This window comes from Muscardinus avellanarius, assembly GCF_963383645.1.
Source record: "Muscardinus avellanarius genome assembly, chromosome: 3".
NCBI classification, from domain to species: Eukaryota; Metazoa; Chordata; class Mammalia; order Rodentia; family Gliridae; genus Muscardinus; species Muscardinus avellanarius.
This window is the reverse complement of record NC_137788.1, coordinates 67,924,339-67,942,447: the sequence shown is the minus strand read 5'-3', so window position 1 is coordinate 67,942,447 and position 18,109 is coordinate 67,924,339. Positions and strand designations below refer to the sequence as shown.

The 18,109-nt window shown below is 44.5% G+C and overlaps 1 protein-coding gene across 6 annotated transcripts in view; it reads right to left on the bottom strand.

Moving 5' to 3' along the window:
- The window catches only part of AK5 (adenylate kinase 5), a gene marked incomplete at both ends in the record, with an annotated part of 316,611 nt that overhangs the window by 139,039 nt on the left and 159,463 nt on the right, over positions 1–18,109 (bottom strand). For 5 of the 6 annotated variants that reach the window (XM_080692434.1, XM_080692433.1, XM_080692437.1 and 2 more), the window contains 2 exons: positions 149–225; positions 14,581–14,671. In XM_080692434.1, the coding sequence (XP_080548560.1) occupies positions 149–225; positions 14,581–14,671 (168 nt within the window). The remainder of the gene's footprint in view (positions 1–148; positions 226–14,580; positions 14,672–18,109) is intronic. The other variant, XM_080692438.1, reaches the window with a different exon arrangement.

Below are 18,109 nucleotides of genomic sequence, written 5' to 3'. Positions count from 1 at the left end.
CTATATATTTTTTTAATCAGGAAATATGTTATAGATATATCCATAGATGTCACACAACGAAGGCTTACAGTTTTAATGTTCACAAAACATTTGTGAAGTCTAAAATGAAAAATATTACATAGAAAAAATATTTTTGGATTTTAATTACCTGATCTTCATAGTCAGATCCTGTGTCAATGATCTCCCCAGATTCCAGCATCATAGAAGGATCGAGGTCACTTGAACCTAAGTTGAGAAAGACAAAATTAGGTGGAGGCTTCGTAAAGCAAGCTGTTGTCCACTACGCTTCCCTACTGTCTCAGGGTTGCATTAAATTCACAAACATTTCTAGATTCTTCCCATCTGCCAGGTACTGTGTTTAGGCTGGAGACCGAAGATTCAGATACTCTGGACTCAAGACTTCATCCCTATGAAGACAATATTGTGCGGGAGAGTGATTTGTCAACCGCAAGGCTCAGACACCAAAGACAGTGTGCCGTCCACTTTGACTAGCCGAGGAGGTGATGGTGGGATGGGAATCTTCACAAGGACCACCTGTGAACTTGAACTTTGAGGATGAATACGGGCGGGTGGGAGGAGATGCAGGTCCAGGATGTGCAAGGGTAACTGCGTGGAAGGATCACCAGGCTTAGAGTGAGCGGAGAGCCAGGGGCTCCGGAAATGGAGTCCGCCCACTCCAGGGAGACCTGACAAGATTTCCCGAGAGACTCTGGGGTCAACTTAGTCCCTGAAGTTGAAGAAAATCAGTTTAACTAAACGTAGAGATAGACTGCTTCTTCTAGGTGCTACAGGTCACATTAAATCACCTGCTCATTACTCTCCATGGCTCAGACTCACACCAGTAATTTTCACAGTGAGGCTCTTGGAGCCCAGTCGGTTCATAGTTCTCATTTAGTATCTTGGAATATGCATCATATGACTCTAACTAGGAAGGTGAAATTCAGTGCTGCTCATAGAAGATCATGCATCCTGTGAAATAACAGATCACCTCATGTCTCACTGCAGACTTGATCTTGCCACATAATTCTTGGTTAGTATATAAAAAAAAGTCAGCTAGGTGTGGTGGTGCAATCTTGTAATCCCAGTACTTGGGAGGTTAAAAGGTTTGAGGTCAGCCTCAGCAACTTAGCAAGACCCTGCTTTAAAAAAAAAAAAAAAATATATATATATATATATATATATATGTGTGTGTGTGTGTGTGTGTGTGTGTGTGTGTGTGTGTGTGTATGTTTTTTTTTTTTTTTTTTGGTGGTACTGGGGTTCCTGGAAGCCCTTCTACCTCCAGGCTACACTCCCAGACCTATTTTATATTTTTGAAACAGGGTCTCTTATGCCAGCGTGCTGGCTTTGAACCTGCACGATCCTCCTGTCTCTGCCTCCCAAGCACGGGGATTACAAGCGTGCACCACCACACACATGATATATTTTATATGTTTTATTATACATCTGGCTCAATACCCAGTACCATATATATATGTGTGTATATATATACACATACATACATATATGTGTAAGGAAGATAGATACCCTTTCTTTCTTTCTTTCTTTCTTTCTTTCTTTCTTTCTTTCCCTTTCCTTTCCTTTCCTTTCCTTTCTTTCTTTCTCTCTTCTTTTTGTGGGATTGGGGATTGAACCCGGGGATGTTCTACCTCTGAGCTACACTGCCAGCCTTATTTTATTTCAAAAAAGTTCTTACTAAGTTGCTGAGCCTTTCTCTAAATTTCCGAGGCTGTCTTTGAACCTGAGACCCTCCTATCTCAGCCTCCCAAGTACTAATATTTTAGATGTGCTCCACGACATTCAGCTTGAAGATGGATTCTTTAACAATATGCTTTTTATTGATGAATTATAGTCTCCATCATAATATGAATCATGTTGATAGTGACATACATGCACACAGCACTTGGTGGCCCCTGTCCCCAGCCTTCCCAGTTCCCCCTTTCCCAATACACAGTACTGAGATTGACATTGGTATATTCACATAGTCAGTGGTGTTTTCACAGATGAACCTCAGCCTTCTTCCCTGTCTTTTAGACTACCGCCCTGGCTCCACTGAGTTTACTACTCCATTGTCTGGAGTTCCTCTGGTATCTCAAACACTCCCTAGTTTGCACATATTAGAGAAAACACGTGACCCTTTCACTTTCGGTGACTGGCTAATCTCACTTAACCTAATGTTCTCTAGGTCCTTCCGTTTTCTTGCAAATGACATAATTTTGTTCTTTTTTTTTAATTTTATTTTATTGGTGCACTGTATTCATACATCATAGTGGGATACAAACTTTTGTAGACATACATGCACACATCGCCCAGTCAGCCCCCACCCGATCCCCACCCCATTTTCTCCCCATCCCTCCTTCCCATGCTTGGCTTAGTGGTTGACATCTAGTATTATAGCAATTTATCCAAAATTAAAAATGATAATCTCATATAACAGTTTCATTTGTCTGATACCAAGCGTTTGATGATTTAAAGATAGCATTTCAATATTTCTTTTTGCTTTCTTTCTTACTAGAGCATATTTTTTTCTGTTTTTTTAGGTGAAACTATCATATATTTATATATTTATTTTTCAGAAAAAAATCTATCCTAATATGGAATATGAATTCTAGATACCCAAAACGATCTTGAAAAAGAACAAAGCTAGCAGATATATATTTTCTGATTTCAAGCCATATAAAGCTACAATAATTGAAACAGTGTAGTACTGTTCTAAAGGCAGATATATAGACCATTGGAGTTAAATACAAGCCTAGAGCTAAATTCTTCCCTATATTGTCAAGTTATTTTTGACAAGGTTTCCACGAACATTTGGTGGTGGAAATAATAATCTTTTAACTAAATATTGTTGAAAAATAATAATTACATGGAAAAGAATAAAATTGGACCTTTACCTAATCCCATATACAAGTATTAACTCAAAATAGATAAAAGACCTAAATATAAATCTTAAGACTATAAACTTTTAGGAGAAAATCTGGGTCATAAAACCTCACAACATTGAAATTGGCAGTGATTTCTTGGATATGATTTCAATGGCACAGGCAACAGCAGAATATACAAACTCCCTAAAAAATAAAAGAAAATATTGTATATCCAAAGACAATGTAAACAGAGTTAAAAGTTACTAATAGAATTGGATAAAATATTTCCAAATGCTATATCTGAAGGTATATTAATATTCCAACTAGAAATCCTAAAAATTAACAACAATAAAGGCAAACAATACAACTTAGAGATAGGTAAAAGACTAACATAAATAATGAATCTCCACAGATAACCAATCTTAGTTGTCTGTTGGATGGAAACTCTTGTTTCTCTGGTTCTGGTGAGTGTTACCTATTTCTTCTTTGTAGTTAATCTCTTTGAGTATTTTCTCTAGCGCTGGTTTTGAAGACATAAATTCCTTCAGTTTCTGTTTGTCATGGAAGCTTCTTATTTCTCCATCTAATTTGATAGAAAGTTTTGCTGGGTAGGAAATTTTTGGCTGGAAGTTGTTTTCTTTCAGAGTTTGGAATATGTTACTCTAAACCCTTCTGGCTCTCATGACTTGGTTTGGGAAGTCTGGAGTGATTCTAATTGGTTTGCCTCTGAATGTCAGTTGGCCCTTTGTTTTTGTTGCCTTTAAGATTCTCTGCTTGGCTTCCACATTGGTCATTTTGACAATTATATGGCGTGGGGATCCTCTTCTCCGATCCTGTCTAAAGGGAGTTCTATAAGTTTCCTGGATCTGTGTATCAACCTCTTGCTCTATATTTGGAAAATTTTCTGCTATTACTTCCTTGAAGAGATTGTTGATCCCTTTGGTATCACTTTCTTTTCCCTCCTCTATTCCAATTATTCTTAGGTTAGCTCTCTTAAGATGGGCCCATATTTCTTCAATGTCAGATTCCTGCTGTTGGATATTTTTTTCTAGATTAGAAACTATGCATTCATTTTTGGATTGCTCATCTTCTAAGAGCGAGATTCTGTTCTCCATGTGGTCTAATCGGTTGTTTGTGCTTTGAATTGAGGCCTTTACTTCATTAATTGCATCCTTTATCTCTTTTTGGCTCTCTCTGAGTTCTTTTCGAAGCACCTCTATTATTTCTACAGTTATTTTCCTGATTTGATCTTCTAGAAATCTCTGATTTTCTGTTTTATCAGGTTCTGATGTTGTGGGGTTGTGCACATTCATTACTCCAGTGTTATTCCTCTTTCCCATGGTTTCGGAGGTTTGTGCCTTCTCTGGGTTCTTCCCTTGGGTCACTATGGCTTCACTTAAGGTGCTCTGGATCACGAGTCTGTATTATCTCAGACCCCACTACTCCTTTACTGGGTTGTATCACAGAGTCTCCGACCCAGGGAGTCGATAGAGGCTGCTTTAAACTATGGGGGGTGCCAGGTTGCACATTCTCCTATGGTGTGATATCTCTGCCACCACCACTCCCTCACTGGGTCAAGTCCCAGGAGGCCCAATACTGCGATTTCTCCTCTGTGGCCCGCAATTTGACTCACTGTTCTTGAGTACGCAGATGTAGCTGTACTGGACTCGGTGAATTCACTGCTGCTGCCGCCGCCGGTGGCAATATGGCGCCTCTGCCACGCCCTCGGCCATGAGACTGGCGTATTTTTTCTTCTCTGGTTTTGATTTCCACTCTGAATCCCTGCAGCGTGTGCTGAGCTCAGCCACTGGGAGCTTTAAATGCTGTCTGCGCCGAAAGATCCCGCCTGGCTGTTCCGCAGCGGCTCACCTGGCTTGCTGTAGCCATCTGTTGAGTTCGCCGCTGCCGCCGGCAGTATGGCGCTGCTGCCACGTCCTCGGGCGCGTGTGTCTCCTCTGTGGCCCTGAGCTCTGTTCTCAGTCCGCTTTCTCTCTGGAGCCTGGTGGTTTTTTTTTTGTTTTTCTGGTGATGGTGTTTTCTGGCTATGAAAGGCGCTCTTTTTGTGGTATTGGAGATTGGTTGTTAGCGGGACTCTTAAGCCCCGCTTTTCTCGGTCGCCATCTTTCTTGTTCTTTTTTATTGCTGAGTAGAATTCCATTGTGTGGATATACCATTCCGTAATTCTGTAATCCATTCATCTGTTGATGGACACCTAGGTTGGTTCTATAATTTGGCTATTGTGAATTGTGCTGCTATGAACATGGGTATGCATATATTACTGTAGTTCTCTGATTTGGGCCCTTTGGAAAGATACACAGGAGTGATATAGCCAGATTATACGGTGGGTCCATTCTCAGTTTTCTGAGGAATTGTCACACTAATCTCCATAGTGGCTGAACTTTGAAAATGGATTTTTTTTCTTTTTTTTGTGTGTGGTATTGGGAATGGAAGTCAGAGACATTCTACCTCGGAGTTACCCCAGCCCTATTTTATTCTTTATTTTGAAACAGAGTCTCACTAAGTTGTAAAGGGCCTCACAAGTTGCTGAGGCTGGCTGCAAACCTACCATCTTCCTGTCTTAGCCTCCCAAGTACTGGGATTACAAGCGTGCACCACCATGCCTGGCTGGAAGATTTCTTTCTTCCTTTCTTTCTTTCTTTCTTTCTTTCTTTCTTTCTTTCTTTCTTTCTTTCTTTCTTTCTTTCTTTCTTTCTTTCTTTCTTCTACCTCCGGGCTACACTCACAGACCTATTTTATATTTTTGAAACAGGGTCTCTTATGCCAGCGGCTGGCTTCGAACCTGCACGATCCTCCTGCCTCTGCCTCCCAAGCACGGGGATTACAAGCGTGTGCCGCCACGCCCGGCTTTAGAAAATGGATTTCTAAAAAATCCCCAAGCACCTTGCACACATCTGGGATATGGACCTGTGGCAGAGGTGTGGATTTCATGAAAGAGACAGGGTATGTCCTCTCCCTTTCTTTACTCATCCCTTCCCTTTTCTTATTATTAATCCCTGATGTCTCTAAAATGAACTAAGTTCTACTCATTGCTAAATTGACTAAATACTAAGTAGTAACACCACTGTTTATTGTGTCTGTATCATTATCGTTTATAAAAAGAATAATGAAGTTTTCCAAAATGCAGACAATGGAACTGTCAGACCATTCTGAAAATGTAGCTCACTGTAAAATGGTCACCTGCAGTTGCACAGGTGTGTTCAGAATGACGCTAGCCGGGAGCCGAGGCCAGCGCATCCTCTGAGCAGCGCTGGCCGGTTCTGCCGCTAGTCAGGGAGCTCGAGATGGCTTTGGGAAGACCACGCAGTAACACAGTGAGCCTGGAGGGTGATGTGGAATACTTAATGTTTTATGTATGCTTTTTAAAAAAGTAGTGGGCTTATATATAAATTCCCTCTCCTTGTGCTCCTGGTATTTTTCAAATAAAGAATTTTGTAAGTGTATCTTAGGGCCAGAGTACTTGACTGTCTCAAAGCCTGGTTTGAAAGTCAGTTTATAATTATGTGTGAGAAGTCAGTAGAGATGGCAGAAGGGAAATGTATACTTTTCATTTTATGTCCTACACATTTTAGAACCGATGTTTTGTAGAATCCCACCCTGTCACTTTATTATTTATTTATTTATTTATTCATTCATTCATTCATTTATTAATTTATTATAGTGCTAGGGATTGATCCCAGGAGCATTTTACCTCTGAGTTACAGTAGTCTACCGTCTACTTCCAGCCCATTTCTTTTTCCTTTTTTTTTCCTTTTAGGGCACTAGGTCTTGAGAGTCCTGCTCTGGTGTTGAGGTTCCTCTCAAACCCACAATCCTCCTGTCTCAGCTTCCCACCACGTCTTCATTTTAGCTTATTATTATTTTTTAATATCTTTCTGAAACTGGGGATCAGATCCAAGGCAGTGCACTGGATTTGATCCTCACTTGACTTACCACTGAGCTACATCCCCACTTTGTCATCTTAGAAAAGGAGAAAACAAGATGCAGAGAAGTTAAATAACTTGGCCAAGGTCAACACAGAAAGTGCGACATCAAAGACAGAGCCCTTTGTTCCCATCTAAACAGGACCGATCTCAGCAGCTTAACAAATATCATCTTTCCCTGGAGTACTCTAGTGGATTGGGGGACCTGTGGGCCCCACCGTCATTAAAAGGGATGCACGTTTTAATTCGCTTTCATTACTTCCCGGTATAGATACTATCGAGCACTGACCCATGACCTGGGGACAGGCATGCGTATTCAAATGTCACCCTCACCTCAGCTTTATTTATTTATTTATTTATTTTTTAGTCTTGGGGATTGAACCCAGGGGTGTTCTACCTCTGAGCTACACCACCAGCACTATTTTATTTTTAGGTTTGAAACAAGGTCTTGCTAAGTTGCTGAGGCTGGCTGTGAACCGGTGATCCTCCTGTCTTAGCCTCTCGGAGACTAGGGGGATAGGCGTGGGCCACTATGCCTGGTTTCCTTCTAATTTTGAAACAGGATCTTGCTGAATTGTCGAGAGGCTCACTAAGTTGCCGAGGCTGGCCTTGAACCTGCAATCCTCCTCTCTTAGCCTGCCAAGTACTAGAATTAAAGATGTGTGCCACTGCACCGAGCTACCTCAGCTCTGTGTAGAGCGCTTCATGTGGTGTGAGAACGTGAGTCTTATTAAACATATAGTTGCTGTCACTGCCTGTGCCCTACTTATTTTATTTAATTGGAAACTGTTATTTCATTTGTTTTTTTTTTAAAGTGCAGAATGAAAAGCTCTTGAACAACCCAGTTAACAGTTATTACATATTAATATTTGCAGCTGAAGCAAACTTATTAGGAAATTATCTTCAGCCATAGCAGAATGAATAGACTTTTGTTTAAAAAACCTTGTGCTTATAAGGAAGAGGGGATTGGTTTTCCTAATCAAGTACTTTTAACAGAAATTTTATTGTGTGATTAAAGGATGGAATTTCTTGACACATTGTTGCTCCTGGCAACAGTAGTATTAATATATCACGGGAGGCGATAGACAAAGGATATCATTATCAGCTCTGATACTGACTGAATGCTTTCTTTTTCTGTTAGCGCTGGTTGCTTGGTTTGCTGTAAATGGGGCCTTAAATAATAGTCCAAGGCTTGGCAAGTGAGAAGGGAGGTAAATACAGTCATATGCATACATTTTCGCTTTCTTTCAGTGGACACATTAACATATAAACAACGTTGTAATCTCCTTAATAAAAAAAGACAGCAAAACCAGGACATTAAAAAAAGGGGGGGTGTGCCTTTCATTTCCCCCTGGTTAGAATTCCTCAAATCCTTTTCTGATTTAAAAATGTCCTTTCCATACAATACAGAGAAAGGTCTGAGCAGAATGTAGAACCCCACGGGGAGCACTTAGCATCACTAGGTTTAGATGTGCATTGTCCTCAGATACAGTATTTTGGGGTCATCTCCTTTCATTTAAATGTGAAGAAGAGACAAGTTGGCTTCAGGGGTACTAGAGACTAAGCATTATCACTTTCAGGGACAATGTTACTTATGTTTTCCCTACTGGTGGATCTTCAATCTAAAGTTTTAGGAAGAGCCTCCTTCTAACTTTGAGGACCAGATAAAGAGGCAGTCCTGCAAGGCAGGCTCCTTCCCTTCCTTTCTTTTCCCCTCCCTTCCTCCTCTCTCCTCCTTCACGGTACTGGGGATGGAACCCAGGGGTGTTTGACCTCTGAGCCTCACCCCCAGCCTTATTTCATTTCTTTTGAAACAAGATCTTACTAGTTGCTCAGAGTCTCACTAAGTGGTGAAGGCTGTTCTCAAACTTGTGATCCTCCTGTGTCAGCCTCCCAAGTACTGGGATTACAGATGTGTGCCACAGTGCCCAGGTAAGACAGCCTTCTTGAGCAGAGAAGGGCGAAGGTAAATAAAACTCCTTCAGCACTTCATTCCTCTAAGGAAAGCAGGCTTTCCTTGTCTCTATTTCCACTAACTGTAAGTAAGCCACCCTGAAAGAGAAGGGTTGTTTCATCTCTGGATCTAAAAACAGAACTTAGAAATTACACGAATGCAATACAGATACGCTAAATGACTAAGAACAAATAGAAGGACATTTGCATTTTTTTAAGAGCTATGACTTCCACTCCCCACCATCCATTTACTTAGGTACTTACTTCTGGCGTTCATGTATAGCACTGTCAGAGTTATTAACCTGCACTCCTCTGGGAAAAACTTTCTCAACTGGAGTATAGTGCTGCCTTGTGGCAATGACCTTTGCATTTTACCTTCACAGGTCTTGAGTTTATTCACTCTACAAATTTGAAGCACCTCTTCTGAGTGCCTCATCTGCACTAGGCCCTGAGAACCCTGCTCTAACCCCAACAGGCATAGGAAGTGTTAGTAACAGTTTGCATCAAAATTCCTTTGAGGAAGAACACTGTAATATTTGAAAAGTATCCAGGCAGTATTTGAGATTAGAATGTGAGCTCCCGGAGGGATATGGGTGTTGCTAGACTGTTCTCGATGAAAAAAGGAAGGGGAGGGGTCTATTTTTAAGTTACTCCAAGAGAGGAGTTGGGGGAGGGAGGAAGGAAAGGAGAAGAGAGTAGAAGCAAACCTAGGAAATGAAGGGGAAATTATGCTGTGTAAGATACGGTCTCTTTCCAGGAGTCCTCAGAGCACGTATAGCCTTTTCCATGTGGCAGATTCCCTGCTCCCTTTTTTTCCTGGTACAGAGGATGGAGCCCAGGAGCATTCTACCTCCAAGCCATGTCCCCAGCCCTTTAAATTTTTTTCTTTATTTGAAGATAGAGTCTTGCTAAGTTGCTGAGGATTTCACTAAATTCCCGAGGCTGACCTGGAACCTGGATTCCTCCTGTCTCAGCCTCTCATGTACTGGGACTACAGGTGTGTACAACTTACATGTGGAAAGCGTTGATTCTTCACAACTATCCTTGAAGGTAGGTGCTATTATCTTTTTATAGACAAGGAAATGCAGGCTCAGAGAGATGGACGTGGTCTGATGGTCTGCTGTGAGTACTAGTGGAGGGCTCCTGGAGGAGACACTGCAGACAGAGCTTGGAGCATGGTGGCCCAGGGGAATGGAGCCCCTAGGAAAAGGCCTGGAGGCCAGGAACCCATGCTGTGCTCAGCGGCAGAGACTTGGTGTATTCATGAGTTGTGTGCTTAGATGAGTGACCCGGCTAAGACGGCCCGCTGAAGAAGGAAGGGCTCAGGGGCCACCTTCTGTGAGAGTCCCGCGGGTGTCAGCCTCTCCTGTGTGCGCTGTCCTCATGAAGTCTTATCCTCTAATAAGGGAAACTGTTGTTTAACAGTCTTGTGCCCAAGTGTATAATCACAATTTGTGTGGGTACATGTGAGGTATTGAGCTCAAGGGCACTTTACCATTAAAATACATCCTTGGCACCACTTAAAATTACTTTTTAATTTTGAAACTGATCTTGTTAAGTTGCCAAGGCTGGCCTTGAGCCCTTGATCCTCCTGTCTCAGCCTCCCAAATCCTGGGATTACAAGCATGATAAATATCTGTCAGGAAATGCACAGGACATTATTCAAGGGCCTAAGCTGGTCTAGGTGGTGTCTGAGATGCCTCATGAGGAAATAACTTTCTACTGAGGTATAAAGTATCATCTGGCCAGGTAAAGGATGAGGCTCTGGGACTCTCGGTGCTGGTCACACATGCGACAGGCTTTCTGAATGACCGGAGGAGCAGATCCGGCCCACTGAAAGTGTGGGGTGGAGGTGATGGGGCGGTCTCAGGACGCTGTGGGAAGCTGGTTTGGGGCGTTCTGTTATGTTAGGGCCTGGTGCCCAGCCTGCAGGAGAGTCACTGATGGCTCTGTTTGTTTGTTTGTGAGGCCTTCGCTAAGTGACTGAGACTAGCCTTGAATCTGCAATCCTCTGGTCTCAGTCTCCCAAGTACTGGGATTACAGGCATGAGCCACCATGCCCAGCTGAGAAGAGGGTTTGGGTGCGAGGTGTCCCTGAGGAATGAGGATGGTGTGGAATACGATGTGGGCAAGAACATTTCTGCCTGGCTCTCTGGGAAGAGAGAAGGAGAAGGAAAAGGAGGAGGAGGAGGAGGAGGAGGAGGAGGAGGAGGAGGAGGAGAATAGAGGAAAGGGAGAGGGAGAAGGAGGGAGAAAGAGAGAGAAGAAAAGAAGGAGGAGGAGGAGGAGGCGATGAGGACAATGATTGGAAGGACAAAACCTGAAGGCTAAAATTCACAGAGCAGAGGCCACAGACGTCACCTCTTCACTGGGTGGGCCACCAACATTCACAACCACGGGATTTCACCTACGAAGGCAAGCTTCTGTTTTCCCTCAAAGAGAGGGAGCCCCGCAGCCCCGGCCCTTTGCTCCTCAGTGGCAGGATGCCAGCTGTGAGCGGCAGCGCCCAGTGGTGGCTTCATCATACCTTGCTAGTTCCCCACAGTCCCTCTCACTCCCTCCACTGGCCCAGGGCTGTGAGGGACAGAGCAGACTTATTTTAAGGCTGGAGCAGGACCCAGCTTTCTGGGGTCTCGGTGGGAGAGAGCTGGCAGGAGCTGAGGCTGCAATATAGACGCCTCTGTGCTGAAGCCCAGAGGTACCACTGCCATGGCCGGCACCGTGCCCTCCACCCAAGGGACTTCAGGACCACGAGGACGGAGCTCCTGCCCTCGGGTGTTTTCCACAGCCTCACAGTTACAGGATGCAGGACCAAATCACCCCAGAGAAATGGCACCAAGGGCTGGGCGTCATAAAGAAGGGTAGCATAGGTCAGCTCCTCCGCCCTCCCGCATTGGCAAACCGAGGACACCTGTCTAGCACTTAGGTATTTGCTGGTTTTTTCTGCGGTAGTCTCTAAATAAAACAATAACTTAAAAAGCACCAGAGTCAGCATTTTTGAGATCAGTAATAGTTGTGTTTACACGATCCCACCCTGTTCCCAATATTCCATCTTTTGTGTAACAGGCCGACTTTCTGTAAATATCACAGAAAAGTTAGGTAGGGGGGCTTACATTAGTTATCCAGGCTTTGTGTGTCTGCTTGGAAACACCACCATATTGCTCTTCTTATAATTCTGCTCTTCTTAGAAGCTACTCTCAGATTGCTTTAAATAGTTTTAAATTTTAAATGCTTAGTCTTTTTCTTGACAGCCCAGAACTTTTCACATTTACCTTTATCTATCTTCTATCTATCTATCTATCTATCTATCTATCTATCTATCTATCTATATCTTTGGTACTAGAAATTAGATCCATTCTACCTTTCAGCTACACTCCCAATCTTTTTTATTTTTTATTTTGAAGTAGGTTCTAAGTTGCTGAGGCTGGCCTCGAACTTGTGATTCTGTCGCCGCCTCCTAGGTACTGGGATTACAGGTATGTGCCACTACGCCTAGCTTGCTTTTTATTTTCAAACTGTGTCTTGCTAAAATGCTGAGGCTGGCCTACTGTCTCAGTCTCCCAAGTACTGAGTGTAGCACTGTGCCCAGCTTTACTTTTTACTTTTTGAGACCAGAACTCAGAAGAAAAGTCAGAATTGAGGCCAGGATTTGAAGGGCGAGAAGGCAGTGAGCCTGTGTCACCGGTGGTGCGGTTGGCACTGCTGCAGGGGGCAAGACGCAGCGGCCGAAGTGCCTGGGCTAAAACATTTAATGGGGTGCAGCACCTTGGATCCAGCACTCCCCCCTCCTGCCTGCTCCGGACCATACCACATTAGTACAGCAGAGCCCGGTCAAGATGAAGTTGATCAGAAAGGCGAAGGCCATGGGCATAGAGGAGAGTCCAGAGGAGTGAGCTAGAAGCCAATGTGCGCTGGGCACCTGTAATCCCAGTACATGGGAAGCTGAGATGGGAGGTTGGTAGGTTTGAGGCCAGCCTCACAACTTAGCTAGAGCCTCGGCAAGTCAGTGAGACTCTGTCTCAAAACTAAAACAAAACAAAAGATGGATAAATGAATAGAAAGGGCTTGGGGGTGTAGTGAGAGGTAGACTGCTACTGGGTTTAATCCCCAATATCAAAAAAGAAAGAAAAAAGCTGATGTGCAGAAGCCAGTGTGCAGATAAGAAAGGGCATAGCTTGTCTCAGGACCTTACTGGCTACACACTGGCTGCTGGAGAGCCACAGGAAGGGCTATCAGACCACGGCTGGGGTGAGAAGGATTATTATCAGATAATCTGGAAGGTCAGTGCCCCAGCACAGTGGCAAGCCTTTGAGAATACTTCACAGAAGAGCAAGACACAAGTTGAGGGAGTGGTTTCCCCCAGCCCCAGGGTGAGGCTCCCTCCTGCTTGGGAAGGCGGCAGCGGGTGCAAGGCCAGAGGGTGTGTGGCTTCAGGTGAGCTGACTATAAGTCAGAGCACCAGAAGGTAACCCACACACACTCACTCACACACATTCACAGTCGCTTTCTTTGGGAGGGAGCTGCTCCCCAGAGAACCCAACTGACACTCATCTATTGGCTCCTGGAGAAGCAGGAGCCTGCTGTTTACAGAGTGGATGGCTTATTTGAATGTAGCGCATACTTAATAAAGCCATTTATTTATTTGCTTGTTTGATTGAGACTGGAAATGGAATCCAGGGGCATTCTGCCACCAAGGTACACACCCATTTCTTTTTATTTTTTGGTTTGTTCGCACTGGGGAGTCAATCCAGGGGCATTCTACCTTTGAGATACATATCCAGCCCCATTTTATTTTTTATTTTGAAACAAGGTTTCACTAAATTCTAAGGGCCTTGCTAAGTTGCTGAGTCTGGCTTTGAACCTTAGATCTTCCCGCCTTGGTGTTCCAAGTGCTTGAAGTACAGATGTGCGGCATCATGCCGGGTGATAAAACCTGTATTTTTAAACCTAATAATATTGATATTTCTTTACAGTCCAGAACTTTTCAATTTCACTGTGTGTGTGTGTGTGTGTGTGTGTGTGTGTGTGTGTGTGTGTGTGTGTGTTGAAGGTTACTGGGAATAAGACTCAGATTTGTTCTACTTTGGAACTATGCTCTCAGCTCTTTTTATTTTTTATTTTGAAACAGGGTCTCATAAGTTGCAGAGGCTGGCCTCCAACCTGCGATCCTCCTGTCTCAGCAGCAGATGATTTATGGCCTGAAAAGGTAAAGCCCAAAACTTTTCAGTTGGAAAGAAAAAAAGATTGCAAATTATCCCCATAGAATTGACAGCTGAGCCATGTGGGCTGATGGCCAGAATAAGTGAGTGGAAAGAGAGAATGAGAGGAGGGTTGAGGACAGACCCCAGTGCTGCCCGCCTTAGGGGCCTGCATCTGCAGTGGCCCAGGCGCCCTTCCCAGGGAGTGCTTAAGAAGAGCAGGGCAGGTCACCAGGAGCTGGAGGCTGGGCTGGGAGCAACTACCAGAGGGAAGGAGAGGCTTCTCTAGGCAGCACAGCCGAAATCTCTAGAGGTTAGGGAGCCCTGGAGGAGTTTTCACTTCCAATTGTTGCACAAAGTGTGGGTTATTATAATAACATATGTCCTATGTGAATGCCTGCTCATTTACATGTGCAATGACAGGAAGAAAAGCATTATCTAACTACAAGGGACGCATTTATGGGTCCTTCCTATTTGGTTTTGCGCCTTTATTTTTAAGTCCCAATGAAGGAGGCTGTGAGGACAGGGCATCCTTTAAACTCAAGAGCAGTTTGCTAAACTTTACCCACTAATACAAAGCCCCAGATCACGGTGGCCTGTTGCCCAAAGGACGGGGCGACTTACCTGCCGCCGCCTCTTTGTTCGGAAACAATTTGTTGTCCACAGCCACGCTGATGTCATAGAACACCTCATCCTCATCTCGGTCTGCATCAAACTGGGGGAAATCAGGACAGACACGTTTGGAACATGAGAGTGCATGAATCAGTGAATTCCAAAGTGCAGTGAGCAAGCATCGCATGATTGTGTCTGTAATGAAGCCTTGTGTGCACCAGGCACTCTATCAACTGAGCTGCATGCACCTCTAGCCCTGAGTCTTGTTAAAATTTTTCCATGTATTATAATAACTATTTTGATGTTCCTCCCCGCTAATTCTAATTTGTGCCAGTGGAGTCCATTTCGAATGACCCCTCCCCTCATCACGGAGCATGCTTTCCTGTTCCTTCACATGCTTAATATTTGTTCAGTGGATGTCAAGCTTGGACAATTTGACCTTGTTGGGTGTTGGCTTTTTTTTTTGTTGTTGTTCCTAAAAATATTCTTGGGCTTTGCTCTGGAATGTAGCTTAGTTACTTGGAAACAATTCAATCTTTCATTCTTGCTTTCAAGATTCGTTAGGCTAGACTAGGGAAAAAAAGTTTAGTTCAGGGTTAATTATCCCCTACTGTTGAGGCAAGTCTCTTCTGAGTGCCCTTCCCATTTCCTTGAGGATGGAGCGGTTTTCCAGTCCGGCAGGAGGACACTGGCACAAGTTCAAGCCTGGTGTGAGCACTGGTATGATTCTTTCTTATGCCTCAGGTGATTTTCTCTCCTGTATATTTTGATTAGGACTCTGCTGAGTGCTGGAGGGGCCTCCGTGCATCTCCACAGCTCCGTCTCCAAAGCTCTGTGTGCACTGCTTGCACCCTGACCCTTCAGCCTGAGCTCTCCAGCCTCCTCAGTCTCCTGCCTCTCTACTCCATCTCTCAACATGTGGGGTCCACCAGCATTCTTGGTGTTTCTTTTCCCCAAGCCTCAGCCTGGAGGCTCTCCAGGTAGCCAGCGAGCCCCACATGGGGTAATCATCTGCACTTGACTACTTTCTCTCTGGGGCCCTTTCATTTGTTCTATGTTCAGCATTTTGAAAATTGTTTTTAAAAATAGATTGTTTTATTTATCAATCAATCAACTGGTTGATTGTCTCTAATTAGCCCAGGGAAGAGGTGATGCAGGCGTCTCATGTCTGCTTTACAGGTTAGGAACCATCTAGCCAGAGAGATCATGGCTTCCTGCAGCCACGCAGCTAATGAGCTTGAGAGCCAGGGCTTGAGCTGGGGCTGGTGGGCACGTTCCATCCCCTCCAATCCTGTCTTCAGTCCAGTGGGGCACACAGAGCCCTGTGCTCAGGAAAAGGAGGGCGGTCAGCGGTAAGCATGGGTACAACATGGCCATGAAGCCACCATTAGTACCGTCTCAATGCCTTGCTCCCCACACACTTGTACTGTGGCCGGTTTTCTCTTTCAGGATGCCTATTGGCTAGCATCGTACTGTTTTTATGTTTTATTTTTGGAGTTTTGAGGGCTGGGCAGCTATATTATCATTTAATAAAAGGTTATAATCTTATATCATAGCCAGGGCTCCCTAGAAAATGGAGGATAAAGCAAAACTTATAAGTGAAGTGTTTTATTGATGTGGTGTGATGTTGTATGGTGTGTGTGTGTGTGTGTGTGTGTGTGTGTGTGTGTGTAGGAGGGAAGTGGGGCTTTGAAGGTGGGCACATCACTGAGCTGGGCCCCAGCTTCATGAGAAAACACTGGTCTCCAGAAAGGACACATGGAACAGCTCCATTTTAGGACAGGCTGCCCCTGTGGACAGGAACTTGCCTGCTGGCTCTTCGACCCTCCTGTCTTTCACTGGTCTAAGCTTTCCCATTGAGGAGCTGGCTCCCCACTTCCTGGGTGTGTTGCTTAGCCTGTCTGGGCGGCCACAGGAAGCTAGACTCTGCCCAGGGAGCCCCACAGCATCTGGAGCTGGAGTGCTGAAAAGATCCAGGGCCCCTGTAGGGGTCCATCTGTTCTGGGTGGGCCTGGGTGCCACTGTGGGTGGTGGGTGGAGGCTGAGTGGGACTATTTACAGTGTCAGGAGATGAGGTAACAGGTGGGGCACTGGTGGACAGGGCTCTTCACTCAAGAAGCAACCCAGAGCTGGGCATGGTGACGCTCACCTCTAATCCCAATATTTGAAAGGCTGAGACAGGAGGATCATAGGTTCAAGGCGAGCTCCAACAATTTAATAAGACCCTGTTTCAAAATAAAAAAATTGAAAAGGGCTGGAGATGTAACTGGGAGGTAGAATGCTCTGGGTTCAGTCCCAGTACCAAAAAAGAAAAAGGAAAAAGAGAAAACAGCCACCAAGGCCGGGGGACCCATGAAGTGGAGCAAGTGAGAGCCAGTTTAGCCCAGGGAGTTAAAACTCAGCGGTGTTTGGAATTTCTGCTGTCCTTTGCAGCAGCTGTCTGATTTTGAGCCACCTATTTCTTAGCTCTGTCTCTACATCAGAGGAGAAGTTACCCATTTGTTAAGGGATTGTGGCAATGGCCTATTTAACACACCAACGCAAGCCTGACACACATTGTAGTCCTTTTTCTTCTTTACATCCTGAGGGCTGAGGGATATAGACTTTGGACCTTCGATTGCTTCTGTATTACACATGTAATAACTCATGTTATTGCCTCTGTACCACACATGTTATAACTCGGGGTTATGGAGTGGAGAACACAGGAAACTTCGAGTCCTTCTAGGAGATCCTGTATCCTCCAATTGGTTTGGACAAGGATATATTTAGATCCAGCACAGATGAAAATACCCAGTTGCTCAGTTCAAGAGGCAAAGGCAAAACACAGCCAGAAAAGCATTTAAGAAATATGTGTTGAGTAGCCACTCCGCGCCAGGGCAGACTCTTCGAGTTGTCCCCCAGGCTCCCGGACAGGTGAGCGAGGCCAAAGGAAATGCAGATGAAACAGCCCCAGCCCAGCTCTGTGATGATGCGGGCGTTCTGGGAGCCAGTGCACTCCACGTCAGGACCACGGAATTAAATCAGACTTCTCACTTTTTACAACACCCCACCTCTACAACTCCAGACTAGCACAAACTCCTCTTCCTATTCTTTTAGAAAATTTTTCATGGCAGGGAGACCCCAGGGAGCACCCTGAGTGAACAGTATCACAAAAATGGCTCTTGGATCGCCAGGGATTTTCACAGAATGAATGAAACATTTAAATCACTAAGCATTTTATTGATTATTTATTTGGCACAAACCATGTATATCAGTAATTATTAACCAGGACTGATCCCCACCTCCTCAGGACTGTGGCAATGTGGGGAACAGTTTTGGTTGTTATAGTGGTGGGGGGTGGAGAGGCTCCTGGCCTGGGATGCTGCTAGGTATCACTCAGTACCCAGGAGGGCCCTGACCACAACAAAGGACTACCCACCTAAAACGTCAGTAGTGCCACAGTCGTGAAGCCCAAGCTACACCAAGGCATTCTCAGTGCCAGGACTTATAAACAGTGTTTTCAAACTCAAGTAGTTTTTGTTGTTGTTGTTAAGAAAATGCT